Genomic DNA, 12,737 nt, shown 5'->3' on the forward strand with positions numbered 1-12,737 from the left:
GATTTTCAGTTATTTGGGATTTGTGATTGGTTCATATTGTATTGCGTGTTTGTACGCTGGTGTAACAAAAAAATTCAAGGTCACCCATTCAGATGGGTGTCCTTCTGGGATTTCTGATGATGATAGTGACTTTTTGCCGTCACCTCGTGCGTTCCTTTCCAGGTTGCAACAAGAGCCTCTGTGATATGCCCCCGATTATGAACTCACCGGGAACACTCACTTTGAAGTTGGAGTGCACATACCTATTTGCCTTTGGTTTTTTCAGGGTTTTTTCCTAGCTGCTCCCGGTTTGGTTGCACATTGTTTCTTTTGCACGTGCACATAGTATCACCCGCTGATGCACACAATTTTTATAGGCTTGCGAATGCTTTTTTGACTTTATTTTCCATAATGTGTATTGTGTTTTAAGCCTTGTTGCTCCCATTTTGCAGGCACACACTTTCATACTCCCGAGCACACAGAGTTACCCACATGTGCTAACGTAAGCATGCGAAGAATTGGAAGAAGAGTAAGATTGGGTTTTATGGTGAATAAAAGCCAAAGAAAAAGGTCTTACGAGAAACGAAAGAAGTCGATGTTGAATATGCTTAATGAGCTGAGCACCCAGGGCGGTGTTGAGGCAGGTGCAATACTGTACAACCGTTTTGAGGAAGGTCCAGTTGTATTCCCGAGTGTTGAAGATATGGAAGAGAGCATTGAAGAGAGGTTTGAGAAATTAGGCACTCAACTTCTGAATCTGAAGAGAGTGAATAGAGAGATGGAGATGGGTTTAGTGATGTATCAGATCTTACAAGGATATCAGCTTAATAATTCTCTCAATTTCATAGATCTTAACGACTTAGGATGGGTTATAAACACATATTTGGCTGAAATTGATAACAAGCTAGGTTGAGGCAATTACCAACAATTCCTCAATAATCCCAGCATCATCAGTGAGGGCCCAGCACGCAGCTCAAGAAATCCTTAAAATCCTCAGCTCCATCTATGATATTCTTAATTATATTGTTGTAGTCCACAGACCAGAGTTGCTTAATTGTGTCTTTCCTTTTGAATTTTGAATTCTCTGATCTATTTATGGTTGTTATGTTATTCTGTTTTATTGTTAATGTTAAGCAAGCTGTTTTTTTTTTTTTTTTTTTTTTTTTTAATTCTAAAAATGAACAGATTTGGGTAGAAATTTGAGCTGCGGAAAATCTTTCCATAAATATGTATTGAGTGAATTCCATTTATGGTCATACTGTTATAGGGGCGTTTCCAATTTCAGTCCACTTTAATTTTTTTTGCCACTTTACAACCACTGTTATTGAATGTGTTCCACTTTTAGTCCACCGTTAATATTTCCGTCAAGAGGCCGTATAATCAAAGGGTATTTTGGTCTTTTTATGTTTGTCTCTTCTCTTTTAATCCAGGCGCTTCGTCCTCCTCCTCCGATATTTGAAGATGGCTCTTCAAACAACGAGAATGGGAAGCCAAAGCTACATCATTTCGTTCGTTCCAACATGGGCCGACGAGGTTTCTTAGGTTTTAGGTTTAATATTTTCATTTCTTTAGTCAAACATAGTCTTGAATGAGAAGAAATGTCAAAATACCCCTAGATTACACGACCTCTTGATGAAAATACTAACGGTGGGACTAAAAGTGGAACACATTCAATAATAGTGGTTATAAAGTGGCAAAAAAAATTAAGGTGGACTAAAATTGGAAACGCCCCTATAACAGTAAGACCAAAAATGGAATTCACTCATATGTATATCAAATAAAGTTCATATTTCATCAATAGAAAATACAATAGGAAGATAATAAATGGAATATTTATCACTCAATTAGTGTATTAGATGACACAATTAATGCACACATTGGCGTAGCTTAATGGTTTAATAGACACTATTTGAAAAAATAGACCAAGGTTTGAATTTTGACAACAGCAGAAGTTAGTAAATTTCTTGTGTATCCTCCCAAATACTTCGTTAGATCGCGGAGCCTTTTAACTCTCGATCTCTAGTCCTTAGAGTTTTTCATCCCTGTTTTTAGGGTTTTATTCTTCTGTTTCCCAGATTTTTCTCCTCCGACGACGTTGTTTTGGAAATAGTGGAGAACTTAATTTCTGGGTAGATTCATCAAAACTGGCAATTTCGGAGGGGCATGGAAAGGATATCAGCGCATTAGGGTGGCCTTGGAAGTGGAAATGCCCATGAAGAGAAGAATGAAACCCACTAAACAGGATGGATATATTGTCTAGGTGACTTTTAAATATGAACTAATTAATGTATCTACAAATTTAATAAGAGCCAATGAAGGTAAGGCTATAATATAATATATATATATATATATATATATATATATATATATATATATATATATAATAATAATAATAATAATAATAATAATAATAATATAATATAATAATATATATATATATATATATATAATATATAATAACAGGAATAAGAGCCAATGAAGGTAAGGCTATAACAGGAATAAAAATGTGTTAGTCCAATAATGTAGTATAATAGATTGTAATTTGCGTTCTTTCTATTGAACAATATTTAAGTAATTTCCTAATTTACCCTCATTCTTTTTAATATTACCTAATTATTTCCGTCAAATTAAACTTGCCGTTTAGTTTTAAAGAGCGGTGGTAATTCTGTAGTTATGACCAAGTTTGATGGTTGTCTCACAATTGCCCTGTGTTCTAATGCTCGAACCTTGTGCTGGTGTACGTTATCTACTTATCTATCTTCCCTCAATCCCTTGTCTCTCTTTCTCTTGTTGTAATTTAATTCATTCCCGAGAGCTTAGTGCTTCTTTGTTTTTCCCCTTTGATCAATTACTCTTGATATTATTATTAGCATTATATGGATGTTCGCATATAATCTTTTATGTTACAATAATTTTTTTTTTCAACTTTAATATCAAATATGTATTTCAATAAATTTAAAAATAAAAATAAATAAATAGAACAAAGATAACATATACTCCGTATTACATATATAAGTACATGATTTACAAATAATTAAATAAAAATTTAAAGTTTAAAAACAAAATCATTTTATAAGTTAACCATTGTGTAATAAAAAATAAAATAAAATATATAATTAAATATGATACATACAAATAAACTAACATAACATATATATTTTATGATAATTATAATTCAAATGGCAAAGCATAATTTTTCTTTCATATAGTGCCTCTTTTTCTTTCCTTGTTCTCATGCTGCTTCTCTTAATTCTTTCCTTTTCCTCTCACTCCCTAATCTTTTCTTTTCTATATTAAAATTTGAGATGTGGAAATGAGAAAGAAACAGAGAAGACATGAATATGACGAAAGAGAGAAAGAAACAAGAAGACATGACGAAAGAGAAAGAAAGAAGACAAAAAGGATACGAAGAGACACTAAAGATTAAGGGATATGAAGACCCCTTAGCCAATATCGCCTCGACTGAGGCTGGGAGTAACTTAGTGTCATTGGACTACAAATCCTTAGCTTAAAATTAATGTGTTAAAAAAGCTACTATGAAGAGAATGTTGCATTGGAAATGTAACTTTGAAATGTTACATTATCTTTTTTTTTTTTTTTTTTTTTTGAAAAAAAAATGTTACATTATCTTGGTTATGTTATATAAATTGATCCAAATACTCCCTAAATGTAAAAAAAAATTATTTTTTTAATTTTAACATAATTTCTAAAAAATTTCCATTACCTTATCTAATTCTCTCCACTACAATAAGGATTTCTCTATCTATAAAAACTCATCCAACAATATTTGTAAAACCAGATTGGACAAACTAAACATTTATTTTGAAACCAATTATATTAATCAATATTTGTTTTAACTTATAGTGATTATCTTCTACTTATTTACTTTAATTAACTCATTGGGCATTGATTAATTTGCGCAACGCGCATTTTCTAACTAGTATATGTTATGTAGGTTAAAAGTTCAACAATGCTGGTGTATTGGTGTTGCCAATTTAAACTCTATTTATTAAACAAAATTTAGTTTATACATGGTTTAGATGATTATTTCTTTGTATTGGTGTGTAAAAACATATACGGAATGTTAAGTTAATCATAAAAGGAATTAGCAAACTATATACTAAAAGTAATTTAAGTTCATGATTATCAGGATAAGACTAGAGTTATATTATATGACCGTTTCTAAATGGTTATGCAGAAAATGTTTACCGTCTCACAGCCTTTGGAAATGTAATATGTTTTCAGATTACTTAATTTGAATCTCATGTGATGTCCAACGATGCATTGATGGGCGTTGGATTGAATTATTTTGTACCATACACAATAGAAAAAATGTCATAAAATTTTAAATCTAATACGAAAACATATTACATATATAGTTTTATTACAAATTGCACAAATAAAATAATTTAAGAGTAAAATACATTTTTGGTCCTAGACTTATAGTGGCACTAACAATTTTGGTCCTCCATAAAAGAATCAGACAATTTGTGGATACTCTTATTGTGACGATGACAATTTTGATCCTCCGTCACTCTTCCCATTAGTTGCCCCGTTTGAGAAGGGATATTTGTGTCTTTTCAGCCCTAAGTGTTTTTCCTCATCCTAGTTATTTTTTTACTCTGCCTCGCGTATCTCTGTAGTCCCTCTTTCTCTCGTTTCCCTCAAGGAGTTTTCCGGTGGCGAAGCAGGCCATGGACTCAGGCAGTCACCCTCTTCATCCCTTCTATCTCTCTTGACCACCCAGCAATGCACCTGTGGCGTAGCAGCTTCGGGGACCTCCGCCATCACCTTCTCATCCTCAGCTTCTTTAGTCCGGCGACCTGCAGCAGGTGACGACGACAACACCCAGCAGTAGCGACGCTCCACTCCGGTGACCTATCCTCACCCTCGTCGTCTCTCGTTTTCCTTGGGCGAAGGTGGTAGATCCGGCGAGCAGAAGGCAGAAAAATGACAGATCGGGCGTCTTCCGGTCCAGTTCGAGCTTTTCTCGGCGGTGAATGGCGGCGGCGACCTCCGGCCCTTCTCCAGAGAAGTAGCAGAAATGGCTGCAGTTTCGGTGTGGTGTTCCTCTGACGGTGTGGGGTTTAGTAGTAATGAAGGTGAGGCATTGTTTTACTTGTTGGTGAAGTATACCTATGAAGATGAAGTTATATGGGTGTTGATGTTGGTCTATTATTGATGGTGGTTAGACTATCAAATGATGATTAAACAATGGTTATGATTTATTGGATAATGATGGAGAATGTTTAGCATGATTAATGACAAGGTATGATGAAAAGACACAAATGCCCCTTCTCAAACGGGACAACTAACGGGAGGTGTGACGGAGGACCAAAATTGTCCTCATCACAATAAGAGTGTCCACGAATTGTCTGATATTTTGATGGAGAACCAAAATTGTCCCTGCCACTATAAGTCTAGGACCAAACATGTCTTTTACTCATAATTTAAATACATAAGCCGAATTAAACAAACACTAGAGTATATACGAATAAACACATACATATCACAAGAAGAGTGAAATGTGCGGCACAAGAAGAGTGAACTATACATTCTAGTAAAGTCACAATATTACAAAATATAACTACCACAATACCATACTTTTAAGAGAGCTAAAGACAAAAACATGAGGCTAGCTAGGACTTGTATGTGTTTCTTTATGTCACTTTCAAGCACCATATACTTTCTCCTAGTGTTGATGCTTTTCCGCCTCAACGCCCTCCTCTTCATCATCCTTTTCAGAGTTGTAATGTTCTTCTTTCCTCCCATGGATGGAGAATAAATAAGAAAGATCAATTAAAATCGTAATAAAAATGAATGGTGTCTTTGTTATTTTGTGTGATTTTCCACAACTTGTTTGGAATAGTTCCACCTTACCTATCTCTTCTATAGTTGGAAATACTTTTCCTTCATGGTTTGGGCATGCGCTGGACTATTGTTCTGAAGATAACATTTGCTTGATCATGGCAGTACTGTACCATGTGTGGAGGGCTCGGAATTCCGCCGTATGGGAGGGCAGCGTTCCATTTTCAAGATAGGTGTTGGAGACGGCTGCTTCTACGTTGCATGCATGGAGGGAGATCCATCACCGACCTTTCCTGCCAGCACCGTCCCCGCTCAGCCGGCTCTGGAAATGCCCAGGTGCTATTTCTACACCGATTTCACCACTCATCGGGGAGAGCATCATTTGGAGCAGTATTGCTCAAGTTGGACTCGGACTTCATGGCAGCTTGCAGCGGACCTCTATCGGATTGCTTGTCACCAGAGTTGACATTTTATACCATAATCCTGTGACTCTTTTGGAGCTTACGTGAGTTGAAAATTTATATAACCTGTCTAATATTCCTTAAACACATCCACTTATAATAATTTGTATAAAAGACACTTTATTATCGTCACATAGGGCAGTGAAGGTAAAACAAACATAACTAGCAATCAGTCCCAAAATGTCCTTATTAACTTCTTTGAATCTAAATGGTCCTTTATCTACTTCAAGAGATTTATTGGATATTTGTTAGTGTGATAAGTCAATGATACGTTATCCATAAAAATGCATCAAAGACATTTTTCAAAAATAGACTATTTTTTTATATAAAATTCCTTTCAAAGAAATACTCGATCTGCGGGTCGAGATAATACTTTAATTTGTTTTCCAAAATTCGTCTTTAGAACATGAGCTAATTCCATTAGTAGCCCTTTAATAAGTACCTAATGGTAAATATTCATTTCTAGATTTTTCAATTTCAGAAGGAAATTACTTAGTCAATTGTTTTACTATTTCAATTTAAGTAAAGAATTTGCACTTCAACAACAAACATGTTGTGATATTTACTTTCTTACGTTTTGAGAATTATAAATCCATCACGGATTTTTCAAATAAAGATTAGTGTCTAACGGCACATAATTTTAAGGTCATAACTTTAATAAACTGCATATCTAAATTTATTATTATATTGCCAATTATATAGCGGAACTTGGATTATGTATTGGAGAACTATTGTTCAACCAAAAATTCTATGATTGCTAGTTATGTTTGTTTTACCTTCACGGCCATATGTGATGATAATAAAGTGTCTTTTATACAAATTATAAGTAGTTGTGTTTAAGGAATATTAGACAAGTTATATAAATATTCAACCCATGTAAGCTTCAAAAGAGTCACGGAATTATTCTATAAAATGTCAATTCTAGTGACAATTGATTGATTTAATTCCTACAATGTGTTTTTTTTAAACAAAAACAAACGGCATTTTATTGGCGGCGTATAGCCCGGCGGGAGGCAAAACTTCCAAGGTCATACATTATTGCCAACTTGGCAGCTTCAGGCAAGGTATTGAAAGAGGAAAGAATCATCGAAGAACAAAAGCTAAGCCCAGCATCTGCAAGACCGTCAGCAACTCGATTGGCTTCCTGGTAAACATGCCTAATCAGGGATGGAGCCAAAGAGGAGGCAGGGGGGCAGTTGCCCCCCTCACCCCACTCCCACCCCATATATAGTCTTTGTATGTATATATGTATATATAGTCACTGCTGGAAATTATGGAATTTCCGACCACCTGAAAATGATCTTAAATTAAGTCGAAAGCCTTGTTTCGACCACTTTTGGTATCCGGAAAAACCTTTGTTGCTATTTCCGACCACTTTTTGCTTTCGACTTGATATAAGATCACTTTCAGGTGGTTGAAAATTCCATAATTTCCAACAGTGAGAACATGTTTTAGTATCACACTACTACAGAATGGAGCAAAGAAATTATACTTTAAGCTACCCTTCTTTAAACAAGGGTAGTGTATTATTTTAAAAAAAAGGGACGGTGGCATAATTGTAATTAAATGAATAAAAAATCGCTACCCTTTCTAAAAGAAGGGTAGCGGTTTTAAAAAAAAAAAGAAGACGGAAAGAGTTTCCGCTGCCCTTTCGCTTAGCAAAGGGCAGCGGAAAAGATATTATAAAAAAAAACGAAATTAAATTAAAAAACCTAACCCTCACCTCACGACCGCGTTCTCCATTCTCACCCCTCACGACCGCGTTCTCCATCCTCACCCCTCACATCTCACAACCGTACCCTCACCTCACGGCCGGCATCTCCGTAGGAGACGATCACCTCACCGCATCTCCGGCCTCGACTCCCGGCGAGGACACGGCGACGCCTCACCTCACCATCGATTCCCTCAGCCGTCGCTACAGTACGCGCGTTCTCCTCACCGCCACCATCTCATCATCGATTCACCGCCCCACGCCCTCATCCGCCGTCTCCACCGCCACAGTGTCGCCGCCGCTGCTTCGATCCGCCGCCACTGCTTCGATCAACCGCTCCAGCCGCTGCTTCGTCCATCAGGTAAGGTTTTTCTTTTTTTGGTTAATTTGTTTTTTGTTGTTATTTTTGATATAATTACAGTAGAGAGATTTGGGTGTAGAGAGATTTGGGCGTTTCTATGGCGGTTGCCCCTCTCGGTGTTCTTAGTCTTATGGCACTATATTTATTTATTGTACTATATACAATCACTGTATGTGCTTGCTAAGTTTATTCTACTCTCTCCATCTGCTTCCAGTGGTCCACTTTCAATTTTTGGACCCCCATAATAGTGTCCACCTTCCTTCCCTATATGGTAGAGATTACAATCTTCAAAACTTCAAATTATTTTGAAAACAATAACATTGTTTTTATGCTACTAGCGTTTAAAACCAATTGATTAATAAATTATTCACTTTTAAATAGTAGATTATAGCTCCGTTTACTTCAATTATCCAATTTTTCATATATATAATTGATTAATAAATTATTCACTTTTAAATAGTAGATTATAGCTCCGTTTACTTCAATTATCCAATTTTTCATATATATAATTTCGGTTTCTATGCTTTAATTTGCTACTAGCCTTTTCCTCTCAATTCTCTTTGATCATATTCTCCTTTAATTTGTATACATCCTTGGCCTGCAGGTTTTAAAGGATAAAGAAAAGTGATGTTAGGATTTCAGAATATTAGCTTATCTTCTATATATATTCTCTTAATTGCCTGTTCTTGATGGTACTGAACCACATATATACAGCATTTACATATAGAATTTGATTCTGGGTTGGTTGGCTCAGCTCTGTAGTTTTCATTTTCTGTTATTAATATTTTCTACTGATCGATCCAGAAATATATTGGATGCAAAGAGGAAAGGGTATGGTGGTGGTGATGAAGTTAGTACAGTGGCAGCCCCTTCCCATAAACTAACCAAACTAGTTGCATGATTTTGATGTGAACATGCATGTATTTCCCTAGGAATCCTTAATTACACAGTCCTAGCTTTATTTAGGTTTGTGTTGGGGAAATTAAAAGGCATGCCATGTTGTGATAATAAAGGGTCACATTCTATCCTACAAACACAAACACAACATCATGCTCCATAACATGTTTTCTCACTTTTTTCATCTTGACCTACTCCTTATACATACAGACACTGTCCCTTGAACAAATTAAACTAATTAATTAACTGCATAATTGGCTTTTACAACATCATTTACTTTCACTTTAATTAGCTAGCTAGGATGCACCAAATTTCCATTCTTGCTTCTTACAACAGATGTTGATACCTTAGTGACTCAGTGTGTGTTAGCAAAAAGTTGGGGTTTTAAAACAGTTTTGAGGTTAAATCAGTTTGTGTTAGTGACTCAGTGTGTCACTGAATATTTAAGTAAATTTTTAAAATTTATTTCATTGTGCAGAAGGCATAGAAAGAGGTTAGCATCCTGTTGATGAACACGAGGCATTGTGGTTGATAAAGACAAAATTCATTGTGGTTTTTTGTTGGGATATTATAATAGTTATAGCAAAAAGGCAAAGTGGGTATTGCTTCAATGTGGATAAGCGTTGGATCATCTCGGCCTGGGAAAGCCACTGCTAAGGTTAGAAGCTTTTCCTGATAAGCTTGAAGTTTCTGTGTGGTTTTGTCAAGTCTTGTTATGTTCTTACGCAATGCTTCTTTTAAATGTAGGAGAGTTGTGAATGTGGTTTTGAAGATGATGTGGATGATATTGAAAGTGTAAAGAAAATGAGTACTCTTCAACAACTCAGATTAAATCTTAGGTAAATGCTATTATATGAATACACTATGATTTCAACTGGAAGTTCCTATGTCTGTATATTCATTTATTTACTTATATTAATTTTTTTGTTTCATATTTTAGAAATGTTACCTTTGACATCATTGGGGGGAAATCAAATACGTTTTGGCCTTTTGGGGCTGTCTAACCATTTATAGCAATATGCAATCGTATTTGAGACTATCATCTAACTTTGGAATGTGTAGGAGTGCCGGAAATTCCTACTAGAGTTCCAAGCATAAGCTTGTCTTGGCCTTCAAGAGTTTCTTGAATGACATGAAAAATGGTATCCTTCAATCATGGAAGATCAGGTATATCCTGAAGAGAAGCTTTCAGATATTGCTGAAAGCACTTCAAAGAGGAACTCCAAAAGAGTCCCAACTAAAACAATAGTTTTATGTAGAATAGTCAATATCTCCATCACCAAGTTTAATTTGTCATCTATTTGAACTTTAATATATGGGAACTTTTATAGGTCAATTTTATGCCTTCGAGAAAGCTCATCAGCTAGACCCCACATCAAGTGGACGTGGTGTACACCAATTTAAAACTGCACTACTTCTGCATCGGCTTGAAAGGGTAAGTACCATATGTGTAGTTCTTTTTGCAGAAATGCTATTCTATGCTTCCTACTGTTTCCTCTAAGGTTGGTGCTTGTTTCTCTTTCAACATATTGAGCATAATGTGTTTTAATTTATTCATTTTTACTAAAATCTGATACTCTGTATAAATACTTTGTATACACTTTGCATTAGTTTTTTATAGATCAAAATCTAGGAGTCTAAATATGATGATGATGAATCACATATATATAGAAGAGTTTGGAGATGATGACTTTATATTTGCATGCCAAATGAAATGAAATGGTGTTGCTACCTTGTACTGATCGATAATTATTTAAGGTGGCAAATGAATTGAACTGGTTCCCCATCACTCATCAACTGATCTTTAATTCAAAACGTAGATTATATTTCTTGTTTGGTGCCTTTCTCCTCTTGTTACTCAACACAAAATTCTATCACAATTGCATTGTTTCTCATTTGCAGGCCAGTAAGGATCAACTTCCTCAATTAGACATAATCAGTCCAGTAAGGATCAACTTTCTCATTGACACCCATTTTGCTAGTTATGTATTCATTTATGATCTATGTGATGAATGTAGCATGCTAATCATATTTAAAGATCATGTGCTACATTCCTTATTTTTATACATGCATATATACTTAAAAGTATAAAGTATCTATTATCATATGCAAATTTATTATCTGTAAGTTTTAGTTTTGGCTGCATACTCATCACTTTGAATAACAAATTATTACATTAGGTAAGTAAATTTATATAGAATAGCTAAATTATATTTTATTAATTAACTTATTTAGTAATTTGATTAATTAAATTATTTTGTAGGTATTTGAAGGAAATTCGTACTCTACCAATGAAATAGATGAGATTCGAGACTTATGAGCAAAATATTTTTTGTAAGAGTATGGGTAACTTTTGTTTTAGATTATATGTTATATTGCATTGATATAAAGTATTGTATTGATAGTATTTGGTTGAGTGTTGATAATATTGTGTTTTGATAGTTTGTTGATAATATTGTTTTTGATAGTTTGTTGATAATAGTGTTGATGATTAGTATTATCTTGATATGTAGTGTATGAAAATAGAATTTTTATAAAAATTGGGGTATTTAAAAATAAAAAATAATAATGAATTTTTTTTTTAAAAAAACAATCCGCTACACTTCTTTTGTAAAAAGGGTAGCGGATGCTTAAATAAAATAATAATAAAATAAAAAAATTCGCTACGCTTCTATATTTAGAAGGGTAGCTCAAGGCTTTCAGCGTTCCTCAAATCCGCTACCCTTGTACAAGGGTAGCGGATAACCCTTTACAAGGGTAGTGGATGTGCATATCTGTACTAGTGTTAGTATAAAAAAAATTACTAATCGTCAATAAGAAATAAGTTAGATTAGTTAGTAGAGCACATATTTGACAATAGTAATGTGTTTTCTATTCAAATTATTTTATCAAATTAATTATGTTTCATATTTTGTTATGAATATTTTTTCAAAGTTTCAATGCGTTTTATTTTTAGTCCATATCCAACAACATTTACAACCATATTTCTTAGGTAATTTATTTATTTATTTTTAAATTATCTATTTTGTTTTAATATTTGGCCTTTAATGAAAAAATTTTCTGAATCCGTGTACTTTTTCGCCCCCTCAACTAAATTTCTAGCTCCGTCCTTGTGCCTAATCATCCATCCCCACGAACACAAGGAGGCACGAATGAACAACACTGCATCTTTAATCTTCCACAGGACTCTTAAAGTTTCCGACGAGACCAAGCTGGCGAGGGCTAGGGAGTCCACTTCGACAATGCTAGGCCTTCTAGCAAAGGCGTCGCACCACTGAATGGCCATTTGCAGCGACAATGTTTCAGCCTCCAATGCCGAAGATGCTTCAAAACAAAAACACAGCCCCACAGACATCTGCCCTGGGAAATCCCTTATACAGGCACCTCCCGCTGCACCAGACTCTGAGAGAACTGCGTCCGTATTAAGCTTCAAGCGCCCCGTTGGCAGAGCAAGCCATTTTACCCAAATCGTGGTCTGACGCGGAGGGGCTGCAAATCTCGCAACCAGGCCAGCTGCCAC

The 12,737-nt window shown here is 35.0% G+C and overlaps 2 protein-coding genes across 5 annotated transcripts; both read left to right on the plus strand.

The window, feature by feature from the left end:
• The first annotated feature begins 487 nt into the window (after nt 1–487).
• LOC109171591 (agamous-like MADS-box protein AGL80) lies at nt 488–892 on the plus strand. Its single transcript, XM_019320641.1, has one exon. The coding sequence runs from the start codon at nt 488–490 to the stop codon at nt 890–892; it is 405 nt and encodes a 134-aa protein (XP_019176186.1).
• Nucleotides 893–7,994: 7,102 nt separating this feature from the next.
• LOC109171566 (callose synthase 1) lies at nt 7,995–11,696 on the plus strand. Of its 4 annotated transcripts, none has more exons than XR_002052621.1 (7): nt 7,995–8,320; nt 9,696–9,875; nt 9,965–10,056; nt 10,280–10,384; nt 10,549–10,652; nt 11,120–11,161; nt 11,481–11,696. XR_002052621.1 is itself a non-coding variant. In XM_019320619.1 (4 exons), exons 1-4 carry the CDS (start codon nt 10,357–10,359, stop codon nt 11,535–11,537), a joined length of 231 nt encoding a protein of 76 aa, XP_019176164.1. In that variant the 5' UTR covers nt 10,091–10,356; the 3' UTR covers nt 11,538–11,696. The 4 variants fall into 4 exon arrangements, 1 of the variants encoding a protein (XP_019176164.1); XR_002052622.1 differs by lacking the exon at nt 10,280–10,384 and having other exon boundaries at nt 9,696–9,710; nt 9,795–9,875; XR_002052620.1 differs by lacking the exon at nt 10,280–10,384.
• Nucleotides 11,697–12,737: the final 1,041 nt, after the last annotated feature.

This window comes from Ipomoea nil, unplaced genomic scaffold, assembly GCF_001879475.1.
Source record: "Ipomoea nil cultivar Tokyo-kokei standard unplaced genomic scaffold, Asagao_1.1 scaffold0322, whole genome shotgun sequence".
Classification (NCBI taxonomy): domain Eukaryota; kingdom Viridiplantae; phylum Streptophyta; class Magnoliopsida; order Solanales; family Convolvulaceae; genus Ipomoea; species Ipomoea nil.

Bases quoted from the DNA above. Each gene is read 5' to 3' on its own strand.
- LOC109171591 (XM_019320641.1), top strand. From the start codon at position 488: ATGCGAAGAATTGGAAGAAGAGTAAGATTGGGTTTTATGGTGAATAAA.
- LOC109171566 (XM_019320619.1), top strand. From the start codon at position 10,357: ATGGTATCCTTCAATCATGGAAGATCAG. The intron at 10,653-11,119 runs GTAAGTACCATA...TCTCATTTGCAG, and splicing joins TTCTGCATCGGCTTGAAAGG to GCCAGTAAGGATCAACTTCC. The intron at 11,162-11,480 runs GTAAGGATCAAC...ATTATTTTGTAG, and splicing joins AATTAGACATAATCAGTCCA to GTATTTGAAGGAAATTCGTA.